Source organism: Bos grunniens, chromosome 7 (assembly GCF_055505025.1).
Source record: "Bos grunniens cultivar Pamir isolate PY7600 chromosome 7, Bosgru_T2T1.0, whole genome shotgun sequence".
NCBI lineage: Eukaryota > Metazoa > Chordata > Mammalia > Artiodactyla > Bovidae > Bos > Bos grunniens.
In genome coordinates, this window is record NC_141171.1 from 7,895,675 (window position 1) to 7,908,905 (window position 13,231).

Consider the following 13,231-nt stretch of genomic DNA (forward strand, 5'->3'; position numbering starts at 1 on the left):
AGATGCAAGAAAGAGCACCCAAATGTGTGGTTAATGAATTTTCACAGCAGAACACACCCATGTAACCAACATTCAGCTCAAGAAATAAAAGAGGTTATATTTATACTACGTGAAGTTCACTTCATTTAAAAAAAGTGATCGGCTCCCCAAAGGCTCCCTAGTGCTCCTCCACCTCCCCGGTCTCCAGCCCCTCCAAAGGGAAACACGTCTCCTGACTTGTTACACATGTTTTGCCTGCTTTGGAACTTCATATAAATGGAAATACATAGTGTTTAATCTTCATTGTTTGTATTTTTTTGTTCAGCATTGTTTGTGATTCATCTGAGTTAGATTATTCTTATTGTTACATAATATTTCACTATGTGAAGAGACCACAATTTATCCATTTTACTGTATATGCACATGTTGGTTGTTTTCAGTTTGGGGTATCAGGTGACACAGTGGTAAAGAATCTGCCTGCCAGTGAAGGAAACGCAGGAAACACGGGTTCGATTCCTGGGTGGGGGAGATCCTCTGCAGGAGGGTATGGCAACCCACTCCAGTATTCTTGCCTGGAGAATTCCATGGACAGAGGAGCCTGGCAGGCTAAAGTCCATAGCGTTGCAGAGTTGGACACAACTGAAGCGATTTAGCCTGCAAGCATGCAATCTTTATAAGGGCTTCTCTGGTGGCTCGGTGGTAAAGACTCCACCTGCTAATACAGGCAACACAGGAGACCTAGATTTGATCCCGGGGTGGGGAAGATCCCCTGGGGTAGGAAATGGCAACTCAATCCAGTATTCTTGCCTGGGAAATCCCATGGACAGAGGAGCCTGGTGGGCTATAGTCCATGGGCTTGCAAAGAGTAAGACAAAGAGTAGAACATGACTGAGCAACTGAGAGCACACACACACATTATGAATAGGGCTGGTGGGCATGTGTGTTGGGTGTTTACCTAGCATATACACCCAATATGTGGAACTCCTGAGTCAGAGAAGAGGTATATGGTCAATATTCAAAGATCACACCAGGTTTCCAGCTTGGATGAGTCGGTCTACCCTCTGACCAGCGGTGGATGAGAGTTCCAGCATTTGATCTGCATGTACCCATTTTGCAGAGAAGGCAACTGAGGCTCAAAGAGGGGCATAGGCTGCCTCCTGGTCACTGAGAGATTCTGGGTTCTGCTCTGTCACCTCCTCTCCTCTAGCATCCTGCCCCCTGTTGTGCCCTCCCAGCCTGGCTGTGGGGTGGGGTGGGACAGACAGGGTCACGTGGAGTTGCGTTCAGCCGGAGGAAGCCGGGCAGGGTGCAGACGGCTGCTGATTCTGAGGCTGGTCAGGAAATCAAGGTAAGAAAGGGAGTGCATGTGGCCCCCAAAGGGGGTTCCCTGGGGGCAGAGCTGAGGGTGAGGAGGGGGCGGAAACGAAGACAGCACAACCCTGTCTGGTGGGCAGACACTGGACAGAATTATCACCCTCTCATTCCCCCAGGAGAATCTCTGCCATGGACCCACCTTCACCAAGCCGGGCCTCCCAAACCCAGCCTGCAGCCCCATCTCCTTTAACCTCCTACCGCTGGCACTCAGGGGGTGGTGGGGAGAAGGGGGCTGGGGGGTTCCGCTGGGGCCGCCTTGCAGGATGGGGGAGGGCACAGAGCCACCAGGAGACCACGGCCAGCAGCCAGCCGGCCCCGCGCTCGCTGTTTCGTCGCGTCCTCTCTGCACCCCCTAAGGAGTCACGCACGAGCCGCCTGAAAATATCCAAGAGCCTCTGGGGGAAAAACAAGAGCCCACCGCTGGATTCAGAGCCGGAGCCAGAAAACCCAGGTACATGGCTCCCCCACCCAGGGCTGGGAGGCCCGGATGCAGGGAGGTTTTGTCTGCCTCCGGAGCATCAGCCTTACAGACACAGGAAGTTGTGGGGAGTGCAAAAGCCCAACAGGAAGTCGCTGGGGGCCCGGCTGGCTGCCCTCTTCCCTCTTTCCCCCTCACCCCAGGGGCCTGGGCATGGTGGGAGTGACTAGGAACCTATGAGCTGGGGGTCCATTCAGGGGAAGGGGCAGGGAACAGACTGATGGGGCAGCACTGTCCAGATGCCAAATGGCTCTTGGCCCTGGTAGGTCTCTCCTCATATTCAGTGGCCCAGGCGTCTTCTCTCCTGCCTGGATACCCATTTCTGCTGTCTCCTACTCTCCTGCCCTCCAGCCTCAATGTCTTAGTATCTCCTCTTCCTTGAGCTTCAGTTTCTCCACTGGTTAAAATGGAATCATGACTCCTATCCTGAAGGGTATATCATTCATTCATTTGGTCATTCAAACAGAGGTCTGTGAGCATTTACTATGTCCTAGGCCTGCCCTGACTTAGACACTGAGGACACAGCAGGAACAAAACAGAGGAAAGTGCCTGCCTGCCTCATGGAGTTCATGGTGCAGTGAGTGTGACAGGCAGTAAACAAGTAAATGAGGAGATGACAGATGGGGCTAAGTGTCACACAGAGAGACCTAGAATTGCAAAGGGTACCATGAGGGTTGGAGCTCAGGAATGCCTGGGACTCAGCACATTTTATGTGATCGTTAGCAAATGGAGTTATCGCTTATTCCCCTGGTGGTAAAACAGTAGGACAGATGGGTCCTCTGGGAGGGTTGATGCTGTCCTCCCATTTCTGAAAGCTCATTTAATTCTCATCACTCATATCCCCATTTTGCAGGGGTATCCCTTCAGCCCCCTCCAGGGTATCAGGTATTGCCCACTCCATAGCATCCGGTGAGAGCTCTCTGACAAGCCCCCCCCCAATTCTTCCCCTACTCAAACACCTCCCATGGCTCCTTAATACCTTCAAGATGAATCCCCATCTCCTCTAACTGACACCCAAGGCTTTGCCAATCTCTTCCTTAACCTTCCCCTCCAGCCTTTAAGCCCTCCAAGCCCTCCTCATGCCTCCCTTTATTTCAATGGACCAGGCCACATGCCAAATCCCAGCCTTTCCTCAAGCTGTGTGTGTGTGTGTGTGTGTGTGTGTGTGTGTGTGTGTGCTCTCAGTTGGTCAGTCATCTCCGAATCTCTGTTATCCCGTGGACTGTAACTCACCAGGCTCCTCTGTCCATGGGATTTTCCAGCAAGAATACTGGAGCAGGTTGCCATTTCCTACTCCAGAGCATCTTCTCAACCCAAGGATTGAAACTCCGTCTCTTGCATCCCCTACATTGGCAGGCAGGTTCTTTACCCCTGAGCCAGCTGAGAAACCCTGCTCACTCTGTTCATGCTACCATCTCCTCAATCTCTGTCAAATCAAATCTGCTGTTCAAGATCCAGTGCAGGGCATTCCTTGGTGGTCCAGTGGTTAAGGGGTTTCCCTAAGTAGCTCAGTGGTAAAGAATCTGCCTGCAATGCAGGAGACCTGAGTTCAGTCCCTTGGTCAGGGAGATACCCTGGAGGAGGGCACAGTAACCCACTGCAGTATTCTTGCCTGGAGAATTCCATGGACAGAGGAGCCTGGTGGGCTACAGTCCAAAGGGTCACAAAAAGTCAGACACGACTTAGTGATTAAGCAGCAAATGGCAGCAGCCTTGGTAAAATGGGGGTTATAATAGCCCTTTGAATGGCTTTTGGAGGATTAAATGAGAGAAGGAATGCGGAGTAGTAAGTACAGTACCGGGCACATAGTCTGTGGGGCTGCATCCACTCCCCATTACTACCCAGGGCTACTGGAGACAAGGCCCAGAGAGGGGTAGAGGCTTGTCCCCCACCTGATATGACTGCTGGGTGGGTTGGGAAGAGGAGGCACTTAGGAGGGAAGCCTTGATGAGCCTTGGTGAGTGGAAAGGTTGTCCTGAGGGAGAAGAAAGGACTCCCAGGCCCCCAGCACCGCCTCCTCTACCCAGAGCCTGAGCCGGAGCTGGAGCCCCTGGCCACACAGATCCCAGAGGCTCCCACCCCCGACGTGCCCGTCTGGAACATCGAAGCCTTCACACTACTTGATGGGAAGCTGGTGCTGCTTGGGAATGAAGATGAGGTAAGAGGGGCCACACAGGCAAGGGAAGGGGAAGAAAGGAAGGGAGCAAGAACAGCAGTAAGGGAGCATGAGGGGTATAACAGAAAGGTGTCTGCCTCTCCTGTCTGTCTGCCTCCCCTTTCTGACCATCCACTCCTGCTGGGGGACAGGGTCCTCGCCAGCCCCGGATGGGGAGCGCTAGCTCTGAGAGCAGCATCCACGTGGCCTCGGGGAATCTCAAGGATCCAGGTAAGCTTGAGAGACAGGGAGAGCTGGGGCATTTGGGAACCTGTTAAAGTGGGGCAGAATCCAAGGTGATCCCACCCACCCCCACAATCTTCTACCCCTGACCACCCACAGATCGGACCCCTGGAAAGACAGATCCAGAGGCTGCTGGCCCCCACCAGATCCACAATGTTCGTGTAAGTGGTGGGTGGAGGGGAAAGGAAAGATTTCAGACCCTCAGAGGTGAAAGGGCAGACTTTTCCTGGGTGATCTTTTTTCATTAATTTCCTGGGATTTTTAAAAAAAATTTTTTTCAATTTATTTGTTTTTATTCTTGGCTGTGCTGGGTCTTTGTTACTGCTCATGGGCTTTCTGTAGTTGCTGCGAGCAGGGGCTACTCTTCCTGGAGGTGTGTGGGCTTCTGATAGCAGTGACTTCCCTGATTGTGGAGCATGAGCTCTAGGCACATGGGCTTTAGTAATCACCAGTTGGGCTCCGTAGTTGCAGATCGTGGGCTCTAGAGCTTGGCCTCAGTGATACAATGCTCAGGCTTAGCTGCTCCACAGCATGTGGAATCTTCCCATACCAGAGACGGAAGCCGTGTCCCCTGCAATGGCAGACGGATTCTTACCCACTGAACCACTAGGGAAATCCTCCTGGGCAATCTTGACCAGGTCACTGACCCTCTCTGGGCCATAGTGTCCCCATCTGTCAAATGAAGTTGGTGAGAGAAGCTCCTTCTTGGGGCTGTTTATGAAAAGCCTATAGACAGTGAAGGAAAGCACTATGTCAGGTGCTTTAGAAATGGCAGCTGTTGATTGCCTTTAATATTCCTGCAAACGTAGTCTGAACTTGTGATTTCCCCCAAGATCAATAGATATTCCAGGACATCCTGGGTGGGGCGAGGAAAGGACCTGAGGAGGGAACATAGGGTTCTGCCCAGCTGATGTCACCCTCCCCACAGGGGCTGCTGAAGCGGTTGAAAGAGAAGAAAAAGGCCAAGTCAGAGCTAGGAGCCAGTGCTTCCCGAGATGGGTAAGGGTCTCTGAGGAGCTAGAGGAGCTGGGATTCAACACTGCCCCTCCATTCCTCCTGCTGATAATTCTGATCTTCACCAAATATACCCTGTGGGCCTCTGTGTCCTGCCCCTTGTTGGGCAATGCTGGTGCCACTGAAAGACCCTTAGCATGGAGTCAGCCCTCCACTGAAGGGTGGGGGCAGAGTGTGACACAGTAACTCCAAAATAGCAGCCGAGTCAACGCCTTGGTTTGGGAGTGAGTGTCTCAGAAAGGGACACTTGATCTGAGACGTGAAGGATGTGTGTGTGTGTGTGTGGTCATGTCTGACTCTTTGCAATGCCACGGACTGTAGCCCACCAGGCTCCTCTGTCAGTGGGATTTTCCTTGCAAGAATACTAGAGTGGTTTGCCATTCCCTCCCTCCGGGGAGATTTGAAGGCTGCTGCTGCTGCTGCTAAGTCACGTCAGTCTAGATGGAAGTTAATCAGGCCAAAAAGGACAGGAAAAGCATTCCAGGCAGAAGGAACAGCAAGTGCAAAGGTCAAGAGGACAAATGAAGTGACAAAAAGAAGGCCAGTGTGACTGGAGTACACAGACAGTGAGGAATTCAGTGTCAAAGGATGGATTCACATCCAACTTAGGTTCAAGTTCCCTCTGGCTTCCTTCCACCCTTTGGGCTGTAGGGGGCAGGTTGTGGGGGTCAAGGGAGTGAGTAGGAATGACAGCTTGCTCACGTGCGCCTTCGCCAGGCCCCCCAGTGCTCTGGGCTCCCGGGAATCCCTGGCCACGATTTCCGAACTGGACCTCGGAGCCGAGCGGGACGTGCGGGTCTGGCCACTGCACCCCAGCCTGCTGGAGGAGCCCCACTGCTTCCAGGTAAGTAAAGGCAACTCTCCACCTCGCAACCTTTTGGCTCAACCTTTGGCCTCAACCGCACTCTTCGACTCCCCCTCCTCAACAGGTAACATGGGCGGGCGGGAGTCGCTGCTTCTCCTGTCGCTCAGCTGCCGAGAGAGACCGCTGGATCGAGGACCTTCGTCGCCACTTCCAGCCTAGTCAGGTCGGTAGTGCGTAAGCTCGGGCTTGGAGGCCCCGCCCACAGCCCGGGCCCCGCCCCTTCCACCCAACCCAAATCCCACTCGTGCCAAAACTTTGCCCCTTGGACACATCTGCCTTCCTACACTTTTGCAACCACTCCGAGATCCTCCGCCTATTCCATGAATTACCAGCCCCTTCCACAGCTCGGATTGTATTCAGTCCAAGCCCTATTTGCACCCCAGGGAGTCGCCAAGTTTCCACCCCGCGGTTACTCCTCCATTCCCTGGACCCCGGATCTTTCCGGGAGGACCCAGAAAAGCTAGAGGATCATCGTAGGATCCCCATAGTCCCGCTGTCTTCCCCCAGAGGTCCAGCGAACCTCCTGGGAGCACGCGTCCCGCGCCTCACCTCTGGTGCGCCATGTGGAGCACCGAAGCCACGCTCCTGTCTCTGCTTTGGTCCGCAGGACAACGTGGAGCGGGAAGAGACGTGGCTGAGCGTGTGGGTGCACGAAGTGAAGGGGCTGCCCCGGGCGGCGGCGGCGGCGCCAGGAGTGCGCACGGAGCTGTGGTTGGACGGAGCGCTGCTGGCGCGCACGACTCCGCGGGCCGGCCCGGGCCAGCTCTTCTGGGCAGAACGCTTCCATTTTGAGGCGCTGCCGCCAGCGCGTCGTCTGTCCCTGCGACTACGCGGAGCGGGCCCCGGGGACGCGGTACTGGGCCGGGTGGCCTTGGCGCTGGAAGAGCTGGGCATCCCCCGGGCGCCCGCCGCGGGTCTGGAGCGTTGGTTCCCGTTGCTCGGGGCGCCAGCCGGCGCGGCGCTGCGGGCACGAATCCGGGCGCGGCGCCTGAGAGTGCTGCCGTCGGAGCGCTACAAGGAGCTGGCGGAGTTCCTCACGTTCCACTACGCGCGCCTCTGCGGGGCTCTCGAACTCGCGCTGTCCGCTCAAGCCAAGGAAGAGCTGGCCGCCGCCATGGTGCGCGTGCTGCGGGCAACCGGCCGGGCTCAGGTGCGGCGCCGCGACGGGACGAACCCGGGTGACCAGGGGCTGACAGATCGTGTGCTCCAAGGGGGGAGTTGGCGGGGACCAGCACCAGAGTGGTACTTTCGAGGGGCGGGGCACCGTGAGGGGTGGGGTCTGAACTGAGCTTCTGCACCGTGAGACCCAAGTTTCTGCTTTGATGCGGAGGTTCCCGTTTAGTTAAGAACCCCAGCAGCGAGGCCAATGGGCCTGGGCAGCAGCTGCGAGGGGCAGGGCCTGTGCCCCAAAGGTGAGGGACCCGCCAAGAGCAGGGATTCTCACGACTCAGTCCGCGCCCAGCTCAATGTAACCCCACTATGCCTAGGCCTTGGTGACAGACCTGGGCACCGCAGAGCTGGCACGCAGTGGAGGCCGTGAGGCACTGCTGTTCCGGGAAAACACATTGGCCACCAAGGCCATCGATGAGTACATGAAGCTGGTGGCACAGGATTACCTCCAAGAGACGCTGGGTGAGCAGAGTGGGGCAGGGGTCAGAAGCTTAGTTGAGCTCGCTAGGGCAACCCAGGAGAAATCTGAGAACCCTTGGGTAAACTTGGATTCTGGTAGTGGGTGATGCCCTGGGGATGCTGGGATTCTAGAGCGAACTGGAGGTTCCCCAAGATTTTAGGTGCCTCCGAAGTAGGTTGGAGATGGAACTGGAGGCTGGGTGCTGTGGGTTGTGGTCATGGTCCAGGCCCTCTCTGGTTGTGCTGGACTGCAGGACAGGTCGTGCGGCGTCTCTGTGCCTCCACTGAGGACTGTGAGGTGGACCCCAGTAAATGCCCAGCCTCAGATCTGCCCCAGCACCAGAGCAGACTGCGAAACAGCTGCAAGGAGGTCTTTGAGAACATCATCCACTCCTACAAGTGAGTGTCAGGGCACCACTGCTACAAGTGAGTGTCAGTGCTCTCAGTCACTATGCTAGCTCTGACTCCAAATTAAGGTTTCCAGATAAAATATAGGATGCCCAGTTAAATGAGATACCATATTTGTGACATACCTTTTTATACTTAAAAAAAGTATTCAATTTTTTAAAATCTGAAATTCAACTTTAACTGTTTTTCCTAAAGTTTTATTTGCTAAATCTGGCAACTCATTCCAATGTCATGCTACTTAACCCCAAGTAACATAGGACCTGATTCTTTGTCTTCTAGACTACAGGTGACCCCATACCCTAATTCCATGCCTCCTGACCCCAGTTAACATAGGGTCTCAATCCTACTGGGGCTTCCCTGGTAGCTCAGATAGTAAAGAATCTGCCTGCAATGCAGAAGACCCGGGTTTGATCCCTGGTTTGGGAAGATCCCCTGGAGAAGGGAATGGCAACCCCACTCTAGTATTCTTGCCAGGAGAATTCAATGGACAGAGGAGCCTGGCAGGCTTCAGTCCATGGGGTTGCAGAGTCAGACAGGATTCAGCAACTAACGCTTTCATTTTCACTCAATCCTATGATCTCTGATTCCAGTAATGCCATACTCCCAATCCCATGATCCCTGACTTTAAGTAACCCTGTATCCCAAATCCCATGTAACTAGAATTCCTAAGCTTCCAATTCCTTGACCTCTGACCCTAGGTTAACCTGTGTGCCTAATCCCATGTCACCTAGGACATCAATCTCATGATTTCTGAATCTAGATGACTCTGTGACCCAATCTTATACTACTTCATATTATGTACTCTGTCTGGCATCCCAGTTTCATATCCAGTTATAGCTGGACATGAAGCTCATGACTTCTGTCCTCCTGTGAACCTATACCCCCAAATCTAAGATTTCTGACTCCAGAAGTCACCACAATGAGTATACCACCAACAAGCCCTGACCCCAAGGAGACCTATAACCCCAACCATCATTATCCCCAACGTCTTCTATCCTGGAACTTAGCATGCAGGCATCTATTGACCCCAACCTTAGGATTTCTATCATCCATGAACCTTATGCTCATATCTTTCCCCTCTGACTATTGCCTCTTCTCTCCCAGCTGGTTCCCAGCAGAGCTGGGCACTGTGTTCTCAGGCTGGCGAGAAGCATGCAAAGCACGTGGCTCTGAGGCACTGGGGCCCCGACTCGTATGTGCCTCTCTCTTTCTGCGGCTCCTGTGTCCTGCCATTCTGTCACCCAGCCTCTTCGGCCTAGCACCAGAGCACCCGGCACCTGGCCCAGCCCGCACCCTCACACTGATTGCCAAGGTCATCCAGAACCTTGCCAACCGTGCTCCGTAGGTGCTGGGAGGCTGGGTAGCCACACTGGGGCGGTGGGGGTGGCAGATGCTGGACCTGACCCACCCACTTGGGCTCTGATGCAGGTTTGGTGAGAAGGAAGCCTACATGAGCTTCATGAACACCTTTCTGGAGGATCATGGACCTGCCATGCAACATTTCCTGGACCAGGTGGCCACGGTGGATGCAGACACAGCACCCAGTGGTTATCAGGGCAGCAGTGACCTGGCCCTCCAGCTGGCAGTCCTGCATGCCCAGCTCTGTACTATCTTTGCTGAACTTGACCAGGTGTGGCCTGAGCACAGAGCCCAGAACATGAGGTAGGGAGGCAAGAGAGTAGGGGTCTCTGGTCCTGGAGAGTTTGCTCAGCATCCTCCCTGCATGCTTTACCAGGCCACCCGGGACAACCTGGAACCGCTGCCCACTATCCTGCATGCCATCGAAGAGGGCCGACCTGTACCTGTGACTGTGCCAATGTGTCTCCCAGCACCCCGCACCCAGGGCCATTCCAGGTATCTACTTGCCTCAAGTCTGACCTGATCCAGTTCTGATGGGTGGGAGTGGGGGAAGGGCCAAAGGCATGCACAGGGTCAGAGGTGAAGACAGGATCATGTCAGGGATCAGAGACAGGGTCATGTTCATCATCAGAGACATTGTAGGATGGAGGTCAGAGGCTAGAGACAGGGTCATCTTGGGGGTCAGGGAGAGGCTCACAGTGCCATCAGAGAGGGGGGCATCAGGTCAGATTGGACTCTGAGGTGGGGATTAGGCATTGCAGAGAGAGGGTCAGAGAGATGTCTAGGGTCAGAGAAAGTGACATTGTCACTTTCAGCAATGAGGGGCAGATCTCAGGTCAGGCCCAGGGGGAGATGGGGTCAAAGTTTATGGGCAGAGTCATTTTGGGGGTCAGAAGTCAGGGATCATGTTCTTTCAGAAGGCAGAGACAGGTTCAGTTGAAGGTCAGAGGTTGGGGACAAGAGGGAGTCAGATTGGGAAGGAAGAGGGTAGAGTTTTGAGCACAGGTCAAGCTCCAGGGGGCTTCTCAGGTGGTGCTAGTGGTAAAGAACCTGCTTGCCAATTCAGGAGATGTAAGAGATGCAGGTTTGACCCCTGGGTTGGGAAGATTCTCTGAAGGAGGGCATGAGAACCCACTCCGGTATTCTTGACTGGAGAATCCCATGGACAGAGGAGCCTGGTGGGCTACAGTCCTTAGGACTGCAAAGAGTCAGGCAGGACTGAAGTGATTTAGCATGCAGACAAGCTCCGGCAGGTTGGAAGTAGAGATTACACAGAGGCTCAAGTCAAGGGTAACACTGTGTCAGAGCTCCGGGACAAGGCTAGAGAGGAATCAAAGATTAGATTGAGGTCATAGAAGGGACAGTATTATCGGAAGTCCAGGACAGGATCAGAAGTCAAAATGGGATCCCTTCAGTCACAGGGCTTGCAGAGAAGTAAAAGATCAGGGGTGGAGTTATTTCTGGTGGAAGGTAGAGGTGGGGTCAGCTCAGAAACCGGTGGAAGTCTGAGCTCCCCATCCCACCCCCAGCATCTCTGCAGGGGAGAAGCCTGGCTTTCTGGCCCCCCGCGACCTCCCCAAGCACACCCCTCTCATCTCCAAGAGTCAGTCCCTGCGCAGCGTTCACGGCGCAGGTAGTTGGGCCCGGCCGCGGCTGGAGGAGGAACAGCCCCCTCGGCTGCCTCGGCCGGTAAAGCGCACTCAGAGTGTCCCGGCTGGCCGCCCCGCTCGCCGCCGCCCGTCTGCCGGACCGCGGCCGCGACCCAAAGGCTCCCTACACGCGGGACCCGCGCCCCGCGGCCGGCCCTGGACTGGAGCCTCAGCATCGCTGCCTCGGAAGCCGTCGGTGCCCTGGCAGCGCCAGATGGACCAGCCAAGAGACAAAGACCAGGCGCTGGGCACCCACCGACCCGTGGGCAAGGTGAGGTGTACAGCTCAGGTCTGCGCATAGAGTGGGGAAACAGGATTGGAAAAAGACTGAAAGATAGGCAGGTCTCGGTTCAAACACCGAGCTTCCTGTGGTCTGTGATTCAGACCTAACCCAACCCTCTCTGAGCCTCAGTTTTCCTCTTCTGTACAATTAGAGCGTCATTACCCCATAGGGCGGTTAGGAGGAAGAGCAAACGGAACAGGGAGGTCAGTCAGTGTCCGTGGGGAGAAGGGGCAGGACAGTGGCTCAGGTTACAGTTGCTCCCTCCCCACAGCTGGCGGAGCTTCAGTGCGAGGTGGCTGCCCTGCGTCAGGATCTGAAGATGCTGTCCGGCCTCGTGGAGTCACTCAGCACCCACATCCGGTCCTTGAGCGAGCAGCAGGAGCAGCTTCGGACCCAGCTTCAGCTCCTGGATTCCAGGCTCCGAGAAGGGTAAGCCCCGCCCTCTCTATTAGCTCCGCCCCAGGCGGCCTTGCTAAAGAGAAATCGGCTCAGGCCCCGCCTCCCAGTAAATCCACCCAAATCACGCCTGGCACGGCCACGCCCCCTCTGTAAGACCCGCCCCTACACATCTAAGACCCGCTTCTTGGTCACCTCCATCCACCCCAAGTCGCTGGGAGGTCCTCTCGAGCAGTCCCTCAGTCAGCTCCTTCCAAACAAGTTGGGACAGACCCGCTATCTCTTAGTCTGGGCCCGCCCCTATCCTGCTCACGACCTCACGCAGGACTGGTTGATTGGTCCTTTCATCGCAGCCAGTCCAGGTTCTAATTCCGCAGTCCCTTCTTGAAATGTATCTAGGCCCCACCCCCAGGCTGGATAAACCCCACCTCCATCTCAAGCTCCGCGCCGGAGTCCCTGACTCCAACCAGGAGCTCTAGGGGAGTCTCTCAGCCTCTGACTCTTTCCTTTCACCCGTAATTCCTACAGGACCGCGAAGTTGGATCCAGGGCGCGATCGTTCAACCAATGAGGGCCACAGGCTGAAAAGTCTGGTGAGACCCATGCCCTAGCCCTGGGACAGATTTAGGCTGGGTGAGGGAACGCGAGTTGGGATGCAACCCTCACCCGGCTCTGAGTCTACTGCCGCTGCCTCCCCAGGAGTGCCGACTAGCTGAGATAGAGAGTACTCAGGCCCAGCTGAAGGATACCATCCAGAACCTGCAGCTTCTTCCCAGGACATCGGAGTCCCAGAGCCAGCCCGTGCCCCTCAAAGCTCCCTGCATCAACGGAGACACCACTTGAGTTGCCCACTCGGCCCGATGTGCTTTGGGAGCAGAGAGAAAGCCGTCTAAGGGGCCTGTCCACCCCCTGCCTCAAACCCACGTGGCCTACAGTAGGGAGTGGAGCTGTAGGTACCAAACAGTCTGGCACTATCAGGTTCCCCAGTAAAATCTTGATTTCAGTAAAAATCGATGGTTTTTTTGCCCCTGAATTTTGCCAATCAGAAAGCAAACTCCATCCCCTCAATCCAGCTCTCTCAAACTCTCCCCTAAATTGCAGGTCTCAGGGGAGTGGGGCGATGCAGGGAGATTCTCATGAGCTCTGTGACCTTAGTCCCTCACTTTTCTCAGAGCCTTGATCTCCTCATTTGTAAAATTGATTTAAAGTTCCTTATACAGTAAAAGACCTAGAGTTTAAAATGTTTGATAAAAGGTATCGGTCATTGTTAGGGGTAGCAGTTGATTCTCAGTAAAGCCCAGATCTCATCTCCACTAATTTCCAGGTCTCGGATGAGAGCATCTTCATAACACTCCAATTCCAACATTGGCTCCTTGATTCAGTGAGGGCGTGGGTCTGGG

The 13,231-nt window shown here is 54.9% G+C and overlaps 1 protein-coding gene across 1 annotated transcript; it reads left to right on the forward strand.

Moving 5' to 3' along the window:
* Nucleotides 1-1,256: 1,256 nt before the first annotated feature.
* Nucleotides 1,257-12,841, forward strand: RASAL3 (RAS protein activator like 3). The gene is made up of 18 exons (XM_086408739.1): nucleotides 1,257-1,327; nucleotides 1,470-1,804; nucleotides 3,859-3,989; nucleotides 4,139-4,217; nucleotides 4,329-4,390; nucleotides 5,158-5,228; nucleotides 5,961-6,087; nucleotides 6,173-6,271; nucleotides 6,716-7,258; nucleotides 7,596-7,740; nucleotides 7,992-8,136; nucleotides 9,250-9,486; nucleotides 9,574-9,775; nucleotides 9,881-9,999; nucleotides 11,034-11,424; nucleotides 11,708-11,865; nucleotides 12,361-12,424; nucleotides 12,531-12,841. The coding sequence occupies exons 2-18, from the start codon at nucleotides 1,483-1,485 to the stop codon at nucleotides 12,672-12,674; spliced, it is 3,039 nt and encodes a 1,012-aa protein (XP_086264865.1). The 5' UTR covers nucleotides 1,257-1,327; nucleotides 1,470-1,482; the 3' UTR covers nucleotides 12,675-12,841.
* The last annotated feature ends 390 nt before the right edge of the window (nucleotides 12,842-13,231 follow it).